Source organism: Argentina silus (genome assembly GCF_951799395.1).
Source record: "Argentina silus genome assembly, contig: scaffold_353, whole genome shotgun sequence".
Lineage (NCBI taxonomy): Eukaryota > Metazoa > Chordata > Actinopteri > Argentiniformes > Argentinidae > Argentina > Argentina silus.
This window is the reverse complement of record NW_028152660.1, coordinates 1-15,000: the sequence shown is the minus strand read 5'-3', so window position 1 is coordinate 15,000 and position 15,000 is coordinate 1. Positions and strand designations below refer to the sequence as shown.

The window sequence follows — 15,000 nt, the reverse complement described above, 5'->3', positions numbered from 1 at the left end:
AAGTAAATACTACTGTGTTGTGGAACGACATGAACATTTAACTAACCGTCATATTTACAAAATGTACATTTTATCAAGCTCAATCGGTAATTTGACAAAAATAGAATCTCTCCTTTTCACATGGACTTTTACATTTCAGTACTCTAACAGAAAAACGAGGTACATCAAAATACATAGAATCATTCATCTCACCAGCCTGATAACTGATGTTAACATTAATCTGTAACAAATCAAATCAAATCGTATTTGTTACTTGCATCTCATACGGTCGACAACAATCAACAGATCAGCAATACAAAAGAACGTAGTAAGAGAAAAAAGTAACAATCGTAATAGTGCAACAATGTCAAATGTGCAACCACAATGTTCGTATCTGTAGTCATGACAACCGGGCAACAACACCCCATCAGTTCACACAGTTTGAACAGGAGTGTGAGGAGTGTGTTTCCATGGAGACCCCTGGACGTGTTCTGTCTGCTGCTCTACCTGGCACAGAGACAGTGAGACGCGGGTATACATAGACAGGCCCCCGAACGCCGGGTAGAGGGGCTCAGCGAACGTGGTGTTGAACGTGTGCAGGTGGTTCATCGTGTCGGAGGAGACGTCGTAGAAGGACAGAGTGCCAGCCGGCCAGTCCAGATACACTCCTGTTCTGTGGGTTTGGTTGGAGTGAGGCAGGGGTTGAGTGAAGTTGATAGGTATTTGGACACGTACATCGTTTTGTTCATTAGTAATATGGTTGTCCAAGACATCATTGAAGGTTAGACACCAAGATTTGTCAAAGGATCCAAGCTTACAGACACCACTCTCTTCTTTTCTGCTGATGCCTTTATATGTCACTCCTATCTGAACCCTGTCTCCGCTCCACTCCACCTCCCAGTAATGGCGCCCGGTCAGACCCTCTCTACACAGCACCTGTTGCTCTGTCTCAAATCTGTCTGGGTGATCGGGATACGGCTGCTTCTCTTTAACCCTCTCCATCCTTCTGTTCCCCTCAGAGAGAGAGACTTGTCTGTGTGCTGTGTTCAGGTCCAGTGTGAGATCACAGGCGTCTGTGGGCGAGAGGTAAGAAAACTGGCTGAATCAGAGCCTGTGTGTGTGTGTGTGTGTGTGTGTGTGTGTGTGTGTGTGTGTGTGTGTGTGTTTTGTGTTTGTTTAACAATGCTGGCTGAACTCTGAATCAGAGCCTGTGTGTATGTGTGTGTGTGTGTGTGGGTTGAGGTGGTGGGGTGTGTGTGTGTGTGTGTATAGGTTGAGGTGGTGGGGTGTGTGTGTGGGGGGGGGGTTGAGGTGGTGGAGTGGGGTGTGTGTGTGTGTGTATAGGTTGAGGTGGTGGGGTGTGTGTGTTGAGGGGGTGGGGTGTGTGTGTGTGTGTATAGGTTGAGGTGGTGGGGTGTGTGTGTTGAGGGGGTGGGGTGTGTGTGTGTGTGTATAGGTTGAGGTGGTGGGGTGTGGGTGTGTGGGTGTGTTGAGGTGGGTGGGTGTGTTTTGTGTTTGTTTGTTTGTTTGGTTTGATGTGTGTGATGTGATGACCAACATCCTCGTAACTGAATGAACATACATTTCTTCAGCAGCTGTGGTTTTACCCAGAACTCTTCATTATGGTCCACACTGAGGGAGAGGTACAAGAACAGTTAGTGACACACACACAACCTGTGTTTCTGACGCGCAGTCTGGAAGAATGCCAAAATAAAAACTCTAAAAAAAAAAGAAACTCTAACCCTACTCTAACCCTAACTCAAGTGACTGCAAACTTTCAGTCATATTTTGTCAAACATAATTCAACTAGAATTTGTCGGAATCCAAACAGGCTGATGGTAAAATAGGAGAGAAATGTTCCAGCCATACTAACTGGAGCTTCTGCAGACTGCAGTGTGGATCCTCCAGTCTGTCAGAGAGCAGCTTCACTCCCGAGTCTCCTGGGTGATTGAAGCTCAGGTCCAGCTCTCTCAGGTGGGATGAGTTTGACCTCAGAGCTGAAGCCAGAGAAGCACAGCCTTCCTCTGTGACTTTACAGAATGACAGCCTGCAGAGGAAGATCATCATTATTTTACAACAAGACTGCTGACTCTGGGGGTCAGAGCTGGAGTTAGCTATTTTTATTTAATTTTATGGAAAATATTGTAGCTACTGTAGTGCATGAACATACTTAGTAATGCTCTGGTAGTGTAACTGTTTAAGAAACGAACATCAGCTGAGGATCATATTCAATAAAATTGGTTCCCAGGATTGCAAGGCAAGCAGACAAAAAAACTATGCTTGAATGTATGTTATCAATAGAAAAATCCTGTGTCAGACAAATAAATCATCGATACAACATTGGTTCTCTCATTCCCTCTTTAGTCATAATGGATCAATGGCATCCATAAGAATGTTCCCACATCAGAGAAATTCCTACGGTGTTTGTTATAAGATCAATTTCACACTGTTACCACCGGAGTACTGACCTCAGTATCTCCAGTTTACAGCCTGGACTCATCAGACCAGCAGAGAGCATCTTCATTCCTGAGTCCTGCAGGTCATTGTGACTCAGGTCCAGCTGTGTCAGGTGTGAGTTAGACCTGAGAGCTGAGGTCAGCTTCCCACAACATTTCTCCGTCAGGAAACATCTGCTCAAACTAAGTGAGAAATTAAAAATACATCACAACAGCCTGAGTTACAGATACAGTAGAGTGAGAACGAAAGCACAATACATCGACTAAGACAAAGAAAGTACTTTCTAGAAAAAGACTGTTTTTGATAAAAAAACAAACACATATTCCGCCAAGATTCATGATTCAAATGGTAGCTGTGTGACAGAATAAAGTGCATTATTTGTAGGTTTCGATTAGCAGAATTACAGTATATCTCTACATATCTGAAGGCTCCTGAGCCTGAAAAAAACTCCAAAAAAAAAATGAAACTCTCTCAAGAAAAATGCTCTCAAGGGGACAATTCACGGTGACCCTTGAACTGTCCTGCAATGTTTCCATCTTTAGGCTCTCGTCTGGAAGCACTGACCTCAGTGTTTCCAGTTGACAGTGTTGACCTCTGAGTGCAGCAAAGAGAGACCCCCATCCGTCCTCTTTCGTCTTAATGCCCCGCAGGTCCAGCTCTCTCAGAGGTGAGTCTGCTGACTGGAGAACGGAGGCCAGCGATTCACAGCAGTCATGGAGGAGTGTGATGTAAGACAGTCTGCAGAAAAAAATACAAACCAAATCATCCACACAGAGAGTGACAGAGAGGCAAACCCACTGTTGGATGTCCACTCATACTGTACTCTACAGGCATAAATAAATATATGTATTTATTAAATATAAATATAAATAAATACATTTAAATAAATAAATATAAATATTACATATTTATTTAAATATAAATAAATAGACATTTATTCGCTAATTCGCTTAATTAAATGGTTAAAGTCAAAGTCAAAAGTCAAAGTCTTGTTTATTTGACATTACGTTAGATTAGTATACAAGGCAACGGAACTCCTGAGGCTGAGCAGCATCAACCAACATCAACAATAGAAGGAAAATAGATACAAATATAAACATAAATAGGCCAAGCGTTTGATGACAGCAGAGATGTATAGTATCATATCAACATAACTGGCTGAAATGCTTCAAGATTCAAGATTCAAGAATCTTTATTTGTCACGTGCATACAAGTACACAGTGAAATGCAAAAGTGAGAGTGCCACAGAGTAGTGCAACAATAAGTTAAAATGACCAATAAAAAATAAAAACAGTATGAACAAACTTCACCATGCTGTACACTGAGGTTGGGTGTAGAGAACATAACTTTGTGATGAAAATTGCTCGTTATTACAATTTGATTTGATTTGATTTTATGTGGGTTTTGATCAGGTGAAAACCCCCCGTAAGAGTACTGACCTCAGTGTCTTCAGTTTACAGTCCGGTTCTTTCAGTGCATCAAAGATAATCTTCAGTTCATCACCAGCGTCATGCTGCCAACCGAAACTAAGGTGCAGCTCTCTCAGGTGAGAGTCTACTAATTCGAGAACGGAGGCCAGAGATTTACAGTTCTCCCCGTGGAGGTGAAAGGCATTCATACTGTAGAAACAGAGAAAACATAATTGCATTATTAACATAATTAACATAATTCATACAGACACAATGATGGAGTGCAGGTCAGATACACATAACAGCTTGTAGAAACTAGCACAATCTGCTGCAGATCTGACCATAATAGGCTGAACTGAAGGAAAATAATTTCTGCACAAATACTGTATGGAGAATTCATTTATTACTTATAAAACATCTATTTATTTGTTTGTTCATTAAATCAATCAATCAATCAATCATGTAATTATCTATTTGTGAGTTATTTAGTCAGAACCCACCAATGCCCCTTAGGACTAGAGGTACCAAAATGTGTCACACAATTATATTCAGCCATGTGTTATTGAAGGAGGAGCAAATCACAGAGAGATCACAGCCAGCTGTCCCATTGGGGGAAGGGATCTCAAGGAAGGAGGGCAGAATTGTTCCCCCTTCAGTATGTGTGCGAGTTTGACATTCATACTCACATCGCCTTTTTGCAGTTCCGTGCAGCTGGGATCAGTAAAGCTCCCGCACTGAATGTCTTGTATTTCCTCAGGTCAAGCTCCTCCACCGCCACCTCTGACATCATAAATGCGTAGGCCAGTGCTGAGCACTGAGAAGATGAGAGTTCTTCTCCTGACTGAAGAAACGTCTCAATGTCCTCCTGTACTGAACTGTCTTTCATCTCAGTCAAGCAGAGGAAAAGATTGATGTACCTCTCGGGTGAAATTTCCTCTACATCTGGCACCCTGACGTATTCTCTCATTTCCTCAACAATCTCTGACATATTCTCTGTCGTGGGCAGTAGGCCTTGTAAGAGAGTCTGATTGGACTCCAGTGAGAGGCCAAGGAGGAAGCGGAGGAACAGGTCCAGGTGACCATTCTCACTCAACAAAGCTTTACACACCAACATCTTCAGCAACTCAAGCAAGGGACACTCATGCCAGGGAGTCTCCATGGGCTCATCTTCCTGGTCTTCTTCTGAACAATATGAAAACTCATTCCCCAGAAAAGACTCCAGAACATTGCTGTTCTTGCTCACACAGCAGTGGAACACATACAGAGCAGCAAGGAACTCTTGAAAGCTCAGGTGCACAAAGCAGTACACCTTCCTTTCGTAGAACAAATGGTCAACTTTAAGAAATTCCGTGCACAATCCACAGTTCACAGCAGCTTCACTGACATCGATGCCACACTTTCTCAGGTCTTCTTCATAGAATATGAGATTGCCGTTAACTAGCTGCTCAAATGCCAACTGGGCCAACTTCAAAATGAAGTCTTTCTTTGATTCCAAGATCTTCTGTCTGTTCTTCTCACTTTGCCCCTGATATTTCTCATTTGCCAGCTTTGTTTGAATGAGCAGGAAGTGTGTGTACATCTCTGTCAGCGTTGTAGGGATCTCTTCTATCCCAAATTCACTCAAGATGTGCTGTAAAACCTTAGCATTAATCCAACACATGACAGGTATGTGACATATGATGTAGAGGCTCTTTGTTTTCTTGATGTGTGAGATGATTCGGTTGGCTAGGTCCTCATCGTCACTGAATCTCTTCCTGAAGTACTCCTCCTTCTGTGGATTGTTAAACCCTCGTACTTCTGTCATCAGGTTTATGCACCTACGGGGGATCTGATTGGCTGCTGCTGGTCGGGAGGTTACCCAGACGAGAGAAGAAGGAAGCAGATTGCCCTTGATGAGGTTTGTCAGTAACACGTGAACCGATGATGTCTTTGTTACATCAGTCACCCTCTTGCTTTTAGGGAAATCTAACTGAAGTCGGCTCTCGTCCAGTCCATCAAAGATGAACATAACTTTACAAGCAGCATACATCTTGGTGTCTTCAATCTCTGAAAGTTCAGGATGGAAGTCTTTCAGCAGACCATGCAGACTGTACTGGTCATCTTTAATCAAATTCAGCTCTCGGAAAGGCAGAACAAAGATGAAATCTACGTCCTGATTGGCTTTTCCTTCTGCCCAGTCAAGGATGACCTTCTGTACAGAGACAGTTTTACCGATGCCAGCGATGCCTTTTGTCATCACAGTTCTGACGGATCTCTTCTCTTCTCTCTCTTGTCCAGCTAAGGGTTTGAAGATGTCATTGCAGTTGATCGGAATATCTGGTGACGTTTTACTCCTGGACGTATACTCAATCTGCCGAACCTCATGTTCATTATTAACCCCTTCACTCTCTCCCTCTGTGATGTACAGTGGTGTGTAGATTCTTTCGAGAGGAATTTCGTCCTCTGCGTTGCCCTCGAAGACAAAAGTAAACGTTTCCTTCAGAGTGTCTTTATGTTTGTTTTTCACTCTCTGAATGAGATCATTCTCTGCAGGAAAAAAAAAACATTACAAAATTACAAATTAGTTCAGATAAAGCGTATGATCTAATAGTCACACAGGTCAAAATCCACCCATTATAATGTCACTGTAAGTGGAAGTTACAGGGAAAACAAAACATCAATGTGTCTCTAAATTCTTCTGAGTTTCTCTTCAGTGTGTGTTCTGGATATCTGAACAATGGGGACAGGCATGATGTACCATCACTGTACTCACTGCAGAGAGAGAGAGAGGGGGGGGGGGGGGGGGTTAGGGAGTGAGCAATAATATTTCATATTCAGAGGACTTATATCTTAAATGTACATATCCAAAAACAGCTTCACAAATTACAGATTGTGTCTTTATTTATAAATTACATGTTTTACATCTTACCGTTGTTGTGTGGTGCTGCATTCAGGGTTCTGTGATGTGTCCTCTAGAAATATATCAAAACAGACATTCAAAGAATGTTTTTTAAGCATGTCATGAAAAACGTAATGATCTGATATCTAGACAGACAAAAACTCCAGAGACACAGGAGACTAGAGGTGAACATTTGTTTTCACTTAAAAACTTGACTTGCGATATGAAGTTGGATGACTTTAGAGATGTTTCAGATTCATCCAAGCAAGACGTTTCACTCCCCTAGTGGGAATGTGAAAGCCCAGTGACAAAAAGGCTAACGAGTGAATTGTCATGCTTTCTCTGCGGGAAGTCGCCCCGCTATTCCATGGCAACGAGTCCACATTTACGTACAATAACAGATAGCTAGATAAATGTAGATAACTTAAGCATCAGCTGTGTGAGAGGGTGGGACAGTCCTAGAGGCTTTACCTTTCTTCTGAGGCGGCAGTGTGACACTGATGTTAACGTCTCCAGCAGCAGTTACGTTATGTAAGACTGGCGCAACGATGACTGCTCCATTCTGAGCCACGTTGGAACACCGGAGAGGAGCTGGCCTGCCCTCCATGTGGTGGTCTACTGTTTTGACACATAGAAACAAATGACACTTCACCTGCTAGGCTACAAGTGTGTGTGTGTGTGTGTGTGTGTGTTCAGTCATATTAATCATAATCAAGAAGTATATTTCATTTCTAATTTTAAAGATGAAATTTACTCCCAAACAAAATCACTGATAGCTGCTTTTAAGACACATACTGTTCAGTACAACAGTCGGTGGTAAACAGGCTGACGGTGGTAAACAGGCTGACGGTGGTAAACAGGTAATAGTATTTTACCACACACTTTTCTCACCTCTCTTCTCTGTCTCAGTGGAATCAGTCTGTCCTTCGAGAGAGCGGGAGGCTCTGAAACACACAAGTTGTAAGGCAAACAGAAAACATTATAGGTACATTTTGACTGCAGAGTCACTACCTATCTTCCGCCGTAGATTGAAGACCCATCTCTTCAGGCTACATCTTAACAGTCCCTCCTAAAGACCTCTTCACCCCCACAACCCCCCCAACACAACTGCCTCTCTCACCTTTGGTCAATGGAGGCTTCTCCTTCTCCTTCTCCTTCTCCTTCTCCACTGTTGACAGTAAGAATGTCACCCTCTTTTCTTCTCCTTTTTCCTCTCCTCCTCTTCTTGCGTTTGGTGAGCTTCAAAGCGTCTCCCCCTTCTCTTTCTTCTTTAGCGTTCCCCTCTTCTCTCTCTTCTTCTCTCCTCCTTTTGGGGGCAGTGTCCTCCATTTCTTTCTGTCTTTGTTCAGACACGCTATAGCCCAAAGTCTCCAAAACAAGAGTGTTTCAGTCCAACCTTCCACTATGCACCCATGTCATCTGTCCATACCGAAGGTGGCAGATGCTGTAATAAAGGGAATACAGAGTTGTGTTTATCAACATTACATGGTTGCTCTGTCAAGGAAGCCAAGTCGGAGAGCAACGACTCACCAAGTGCATGTCAGAGATTCATCTCCGGGCTACCGCCGTCTCCCTCTGGTGGTCTGATGGTAGTGCTGCAGGACGGTGAGAGTGTGGGAAAATGGTGTCTTGTTTTTCCTGTATTGTAGAGAGAGAGAGAGAGAGAGAGACAGAGAGAGAGAGGGAGAGAGACAGAGAGAAAGAGAGAGAGAAGGAGAGAGAGAGGGACAGAGAGTGAGAGAGAGAGAGAGAGAGAGAGAGGGAGAGAGAGGGCCCGAGGCACTCAGATAAAGTGTGGACTGCTTTCACTGTCACCACTGGCAACAATGGAATGTGGGGCAGAGAGAGGTTATAACTGCAACAACTGGAGAAAACCCTGAGAGGGTCAGAATCAGGATCTACTGTATGCCCTGCTCCTCTCTCCTGTAGAGGGTCAGAATCAGGATCTACTGTATGCCCTGCTCCTCTCTCCTGTAGAGGGTCAGAATCAGGATCTACTGTATGCCCTGCTCCTCTCTCCTGTAGAGGGTCAGAATCAGGATCTACTGTATGCCCTGCTCCTCTCTCCTGTAGAGGGTCAGAATCAGGATCTACTGTATGCCCTGCTCCTCTCTCCTGTAGAGGGTCAGAATCAGGATCTACTGTATGCCCTGCTCCTCTCTCCTGTAGAGGGTCAGAATCAGGATCTACTGTATGCCCTGCTCCTCTCTCCTGTAGAGGGTCAGAATCAGGATCTACTGTATGCCCTGCTCCTCTCTCCTGTAGAGGGTCAGAATCAGGATCTACTGTATGCCCTGCTCCTCTCTCCTGTAGAGGGTCAGAATCAGGATCTACTGTATGCCCTGCTCCTCTCTCCTGTAGAGGGTCAGAATCAGGATCTACTGTATGCCCTGCTCCTCTCTCCTGAGAGGGTCAGAATCAGGATCTACTGTATGCCCTGCTCCTCTCTCCTGTAGAGGGTCAGAATCAGGATCTACTGTATGCCCTGCTCCTCTCTCCTGTAGAGGGTCAGAATCAGGATCTACTGTATGCCCTGCTCCTCTCTCCTGTAGAGGGTCAGAATCAGGATCTACTGTATGCCCTGCTCCTCTCTCCTGTAGAGGGTCAGAATCAGGATCTACTGTATGCCCTGCTCCTCTCTCCTGTAGAGGGTCAGAATCAGGATCTACTGTATGCCCTGCTCCTCTCTCCTGTAGAGGGTGCTCAGCTCAGACCTCTGAACTCGCAGGCCTGTGGTCTGGTACAGGGAGTCACCTGTTGATGAAAAATAATCCTCTCCTTCTAATAAATTCGGTTGGGTATCGAACTCCAAAATTCAGTGAACAAAGACTATCACAATGATTAATAATAAGTTTTAATACAAGCTTGCAGGAGTACAATAGTGTCTCTCTCTCTCTCTCTCTCTCTCTCTCTCAGAGACAACCAGAGGAAGTGAAAGAACAAAGAAAAAGGCACAGTATTTATAGGAGAGAGCATATCGACATATCGACATTGGACCTTTTTGTTTCCCTCTGTGAAACCAGTGAGCACATGAACCCACATCCTGGTTCACTGTTGTTCAGGGAGGCTATAGCCTAACAATGAAGACTTTTGTGTACTTGACTTGTCTCCTCATACCGTGAGCTACACATTTGAACAAAAATAGCCTCAACAACAACAACAGCAATAAAAACAACCTAAAAAATAAGCGCTGTAATATTTCTGTAAGATTCTTACCTTTTGGTAACGGAAATCAGCTTCTGTGTATTTGCGTTACTATCGAGGTTAAGGTTCCTTCTCGTGAGAGGAATCTGCTTCTTTCTCTGTGTTGTGTGTAATGAACTGGACTATGACCAGGAACTGGTTATGTAAATCATCTTGCTGACTTCCTCCCTCTGCTGGCTGTGTGGGTGTGTGTGAGGGTGTGTGTGTGTGTGTGTGTGTGTGAGGGTGTGTGGGTGTGAGGGTGTGTGTGTGTGTGTGTGTGTGTGTGTGTGTGTGTGTGTGAGGGTGTGTATGTGTGTATGTGTATGTATGTGGGTGTGTGTGTGTGTATGTGTATGTGTATGTGTGTGTGTGTGTGTGTGTGTGTGTGTGTGTGTGTGTGTGTGTGTGTGTGTGTGTGTGTGTGTGGGTAACAACATGTTTACTCTCCACTTGTTTGGTTTGATGCGGCTCATCATGACACACACACACCTGGTCCTCTGTGGTCCTCCGTGGCTCAGTTGGTAGAGCACGGTGCTAACAACGCTTAGGTTGTGGGTTTGATTCCTGCTGGGACCATCTATACTGAAATGTATGCACTCACTGCAATGTAAGTCGCTTTGGATAAAAGCGTCAGTTAGATGGCAGATATCACAGTATTCCAATAATATTATGTGCTGTGCGTATTATTATCAAGTACCATCATTGTTATTTATTTATTTATGTTTAGCATATTTTTCCTCTTTCAAGCCATTTTACACCAACGGGGGAAAACCTGGGGAGTGACGCTCTTGAATCAGAGAATTGTCTTTTTTTTTTTTTTTTTTTTTCTTTTTTAAATTTGAAGTCGGTTACATTTCTCCAGCAGGTGTCATATTCTTGAAATGATCGACAACATCTCTGTAAGTTCGGATGCGAAGCTCAGGTCTTAAGAATTTAAGAAGATCAAAATGGTTTACAGACAATACATGTAAACAGAAGGTACATAATGAAAATATATTGTCATCCATGTAACATCCACAGCGATCTCATCCTTCCCTGTTAGAGAGATACTGTTAGAAATTATTTTTATAAAAACAGTTGCATCATAATGCTCAATAGCAGACGAGTAAATAAAGCTATTCAGTTCTTTATTTAGGGTGATTAAATTTACTAATTGTATTTGATATTCCATATGCAAATCAATTGAATTTATATGTTTTTTAATCATCTGAAATTTACTAATGTGATGGCCTGTTGAGATGAATCAAGCATTAGTTCCATGGTACTTGGATTAATACATGAAGAGGTAAGGGTCAGGTCATCAAGATAGATGCTCCAACACACACATAACATAAGAATGATGTAATGGAAAAATACTAGGGTAGGAAAGGACAAATCAGAGTAGGTGTATGTTTTCTTCAACAGGTCAACTCGTTCCCCAGAGGGAACGGACCGGCGATATCTCTACCTGGAACGGATCGAGTGTCAGGGGCTGGGACCAGCCTAAAACACCAACGAGAGGAGAGCCAAGTCTAAACCGCGGCTCCTCCCCAACCAAATAGCCAATCACAATCATTCTGTTTACTGTAAAATGCCTTGTTTGACTGTTTGAATGCATCCATTTTTGGAAGGTTGGTTACAGATTAACAGCTTGCTGACTGTGATTTTCTTCGCCAAAAGTGGTCCTTGTACAAGTCTAGAATTTTGACATATAAATAAATAGCTAAAATTAAGAAGTAGTTTGTCTTCTCCTTCAAATAAAGAACACGTTTTCTCACAATACCGATGCCTGCTCCGTTGCAGGAGCTAGGAGCTGGACCAAGGTCTCGGCAGACAAAAACTTCTGTACTTGGCGGGAAGATGCATATATATATATATATGATTCAAGAGTCACTGATTGAGGAGGTGAAGACGATCTCCCAATCAGGTATATACTGTAGGAAACAAGACCTTGAGAGAAATGTCTAGTGATTCAAATGATAGACACCAGGGGGCGATATTGCCTCAGCTGGCTGTGAGTGTGTGTGTGTGTGTGTGTGTGTGTGTGTGTGTGTGTGTGTGTGTGTGTGTGTGTGCGCGCGCACACATGCGTGTGTGTGTGTGTGTGTGTGAGAGAGAGAGAGAGACAGAGAGAGTGAGAGACAGCCACCATTAGCAGGTGTTTGTCTACATGTATGTAAGTAAACTGTATGTTTACTCAGGAAATATGCAGAAACTAAATATGCCACATTAGAAATATGCTTCTGCAGTGTCTGTGTCCCTCTTTCTTTATATGGGCCTAAACATCGACCCGATCCCAGGACAGTCGCTAGCCGGGCAGGTAAGCGAGCGGACGGTGTGAGTTTGATCCAGCTACTCTAACCCGCCGTTGCCGATGGCTCTATATCATATGGTTGTGACATGGAATAATGTACTAAATCCTTTATTGGCATTAAAACATTAATTTATTTCTTATACATAAATACTGCACATCAAAAATATGCATGCATCTTATGAACTGACAACAACCTGTAGTAGCAATGTACAGTGTGATTTTTTATATATAATATACACACATATATATACACACACACACTCATATATATATATATATACACACACACACACACACACACACACAGTACCAGTCAAAGGTTTGGACACACCTTCTCATTCAATGGTTTTTCTTTATTCTTATTATTTTCTACATTGTAGATTAATATTGAAGACATCAAAACTATGAAGGAACACATATGGAATTATGTAGTAAACAAAAAAGTGTTAAACAAACCAGAATATGGTTTATATTTTAGATCCTTTTGCTACCTTTTGCTTTGATGACAGCTTTGCACACTCTTGGCAAGTTTGTGTCCAAACTTTTCACTGCTACTGTATATATATATATATATATATATATATATATATAGAGTGTGTGTGTGTATATATATATATAGCCTGATATATAGAGCAGTAGCAATACAAAATGAGTGAAAATCTGAGGAGTGAAAATCTGAGGAGTGAAAATCTAAGGAGTGAAAATCTAAGGAGTGAAAATCTAAGGAGTGAAAATCTAAGGAGTGAACCCCAGCAAAGTGTTAAGTACATTTTTCAATATGCTTGAAGAAACAATGAACAAATAAATAGATCATGAGTCAGCGACTAACTGAGAGAACACGCACACACACACACACACACACACACACACACACACACACACACACACACACACACACACACACTTATTATTTTTAATACGGCCAACTGAATGTAGAGAATATTGCAAGTGTAAACATGTATGTAATCTGTGTGACATTCAATAACCCTCTTCAGTCCAGTGTGAGCATCAGCATCTGCTAACCACTTCTAGCTAGTACAACCGGACATGAAGTACAGTAGCATTCGTAACATTAGCTTTAGTTAGCACTAATTAGTATCAGTTAGCACCCGGTTCATATTAGCCATTGCTAAGCGCTAGTTGGTAGTTAGCAGCATGGGTTAGCAGAGGCTGCTCCTGTAGTGGACAGGGTGAGTTATGCCCATAGAGGGTGTAATGAAACCTGTTGTAAAGCGCTACAGTCGTCTCGGCAACATCAGCAGTCCGGCCATAGAAAGGACGTGACAATCAACCAATCAGAGTGGCTATGCCTTGAGAAATCCAGCCAATCACTACAGAGAGCTTGCATAAGTGAAACCTGAGCTTGTCGGAAGCAGAAGCCTCTTGCTCGTAAGCCTTCATCCCCAGGGCCCTCCGCCGCCGCCGCCACCCCCTCCTCCCTCCTTCTCACCCCCTCCTCCCCCCTCTCCCTCCTCCTCCTCCTCCTCCTCCTCCTCATCCTCCCCTCCCTTGCCCCAGACCCTCCACTTCTTCTTCTTCTTCTTCTTCTTGTCCTCCACCTTGTACTTGATCCTCCTCAGCGGGTCCGTCATGCTGCGCAGCTTGTTGTCGTCAAACTCCTCGTTCATCATGAAGTTCCTGTCGATGAGCTCCGCCCCCTCCTGCCAGTTGCGGAAGCAGTCGATGCCGAGGCTGCTGATCTCCTGGACGGCGTTCGGCAAGAGGACGGAGCAGTCGGGACGCAGGACCACCACCCGCGGCAGGTCCTCCACCTCAAACATGGCCTCCAGCTCTCTGTGAGGGAAAAGCACACACACATTTTTTTAAATTTACATCGTTGACATTTAGCAGACGCCTTTATCCAAAGCGACTTACAACAAGTACATTTGTCAAAAGTAAGTGATTCACAATGCTAGAAGAAGGAAGGAACAGACGGGTTTGAACAGACGGGTTTGAACAGACGGGTTTGAACAGACGGGTTTGAACAGACGGGTTTGAACAGAAGGAGATCTGAACAGACGGGGAGATCTTCAATCTACGGCGGAAGATAGGTTGTGACTTGGAGCTATGGCTACACAAGACTACACACACACACACAATATACTGCCCACCCCTTCCTCCCAAAGTTCCCACCCACCTCACACACACACACACACACACACACACACACACACACACACACACACACACACACACACACATACACCGAGCCTTCCACAGTTCCTCTCCACCACCACCACCCACCTCCTGTAGGGGTCCTCGTAGGCCAGGAACAGACACTTCTTGGGCAGCTCCTTGAGGAAGCTCTCCTGCTGCTCCTCGGACGCGTCCAGGCTGACGTAGAGCAGCACCAGCTGGGCCGAGCGCTCCACGTAGAATTCGTCCGTGAGGCGCTTGTAAAAGTCCTTGATCGTGGGAGCGAACTCCTGGCAGCGCTCACACTCCCCGGAGCCGAAGAAGAGCATTAACACGCGGTTCTGCAGGCGCAGGACGATCTCGCGCTCCGTGTCCAGCTCGTCGCGGTCCCGGTTGTTTTTCACCAGAACGCGACCCAGGAAGAGGTCCACCATGATGGGGGATGTGGTGGGGTTTCACTGTAGGGGGGAGGGGGGGGGAGAGAGAGAGAGAGAGAGAGAGAGAGAGGAGGGTGGCAGAGAGATGTCAAAATGAGAGATAGAATGGGAGAGAAAGGAAGTGTGTATTGTTCATCAGACTGTAGAGCCTCTGCAGTTGGCTAGGCCTGTTGTTGTTGTTGTTGTTGTTGTTGTTGCGATAAGTCACTCTAGTTTAGCTGCATT

General features: G+C 44.0%; 2 protein-coding genes across 4 annotated transcripts in view; both read right to left on the bottom strand.

Moving 5' to 3' along the window:
• The window catches only part of LOC310824703 (NACHT, LRR and PYD domains-containing protein 3-like), a 10,188-nt gene extending 148 nt beyond the window's left edge, over positions 1–10,040 (bottom strand). The window contains exons 1-13 of one of the 3 annotated variants that reach the window (XM_083697962.1): positions 9,940–10,040; positions 8,254–8,361; positions 7,844–8,167; positions 7,615–7,667; positions 7,195–7,341; positions 6,755–6,796; positions 4,532–6,371; positions 3,876–4,055; positions 3,001–3,174; positions 2,448–2,618; positions 1,853–2,026; positions 1,562–1,611; positions 1–1,052 (exon numbers count right to left, since the gene is read on the bottom strand). The exon at positions 1–1,052 is cut by the window's left edge and continues 148 nt beyond it. In XM_083697962.1, coding sequence (XP_083554088.1) covers positions 412–1,052; positions 1,562–1,611; positions 1,853–2,026; positions 2,448–2,618; positions 3,001–3,174; positions 3,876–4,055; positions 4,532–6,371; positions 6,755–6,796; positions 7,195–7,341; positions 7,615–7,667; positions 7,844–8,052 — 3,681 coding nt within the window. In that variant the 5' untranslated portion in view covers positions 8,053–8,167; positions 8,254–8,361; positions 9,940–10,040 and the 3' untranslated portion in view covers positions 1–411. Of the gene's footprint in view, positions 1,053–1,561; positions 1,612–1,852; positions 2,027–2,447; positions 2,619–3,000; positions 3,175–3,875; positions 4,056–4,531; positions 6,372–6,754; positions 6,797–7,194; positions 7,342–7,614; positions 7,668–7,843; positions 8,168–8,253; positions 8,817–9,939 lie in introns of those variants that run through there. The other 2 variants (XM_083697961.1, XM_083697963.1) reach the window with 2 other exon arrangements.
• A 3,559-nt stretch (positions 10,041–13,599) lies between these two features.
• On the bottom strand, positions 13,600–14,775 carry nxnl1 (nucleoredoxin like 1; the record flags this gene model as incomplete). Its single annotated transcript, XM_083697960.1, has 2 exons — positions 14,447–14,775; positions 13,600–13,996 (listed from the first exon to the last, which is right to left on the bottom strand). Exons 1-2 carry the CDS (start codon positions 14,770–14,772, stop codon positions 13,600–13,602), a joined length of 723 nt encoding a protein of 240 aa, XP_083554086.1. The 5' UTR covers positions 14,773–14,775.
• Positions 14,776–15,000: the final 225 nt, after the last annotated feature.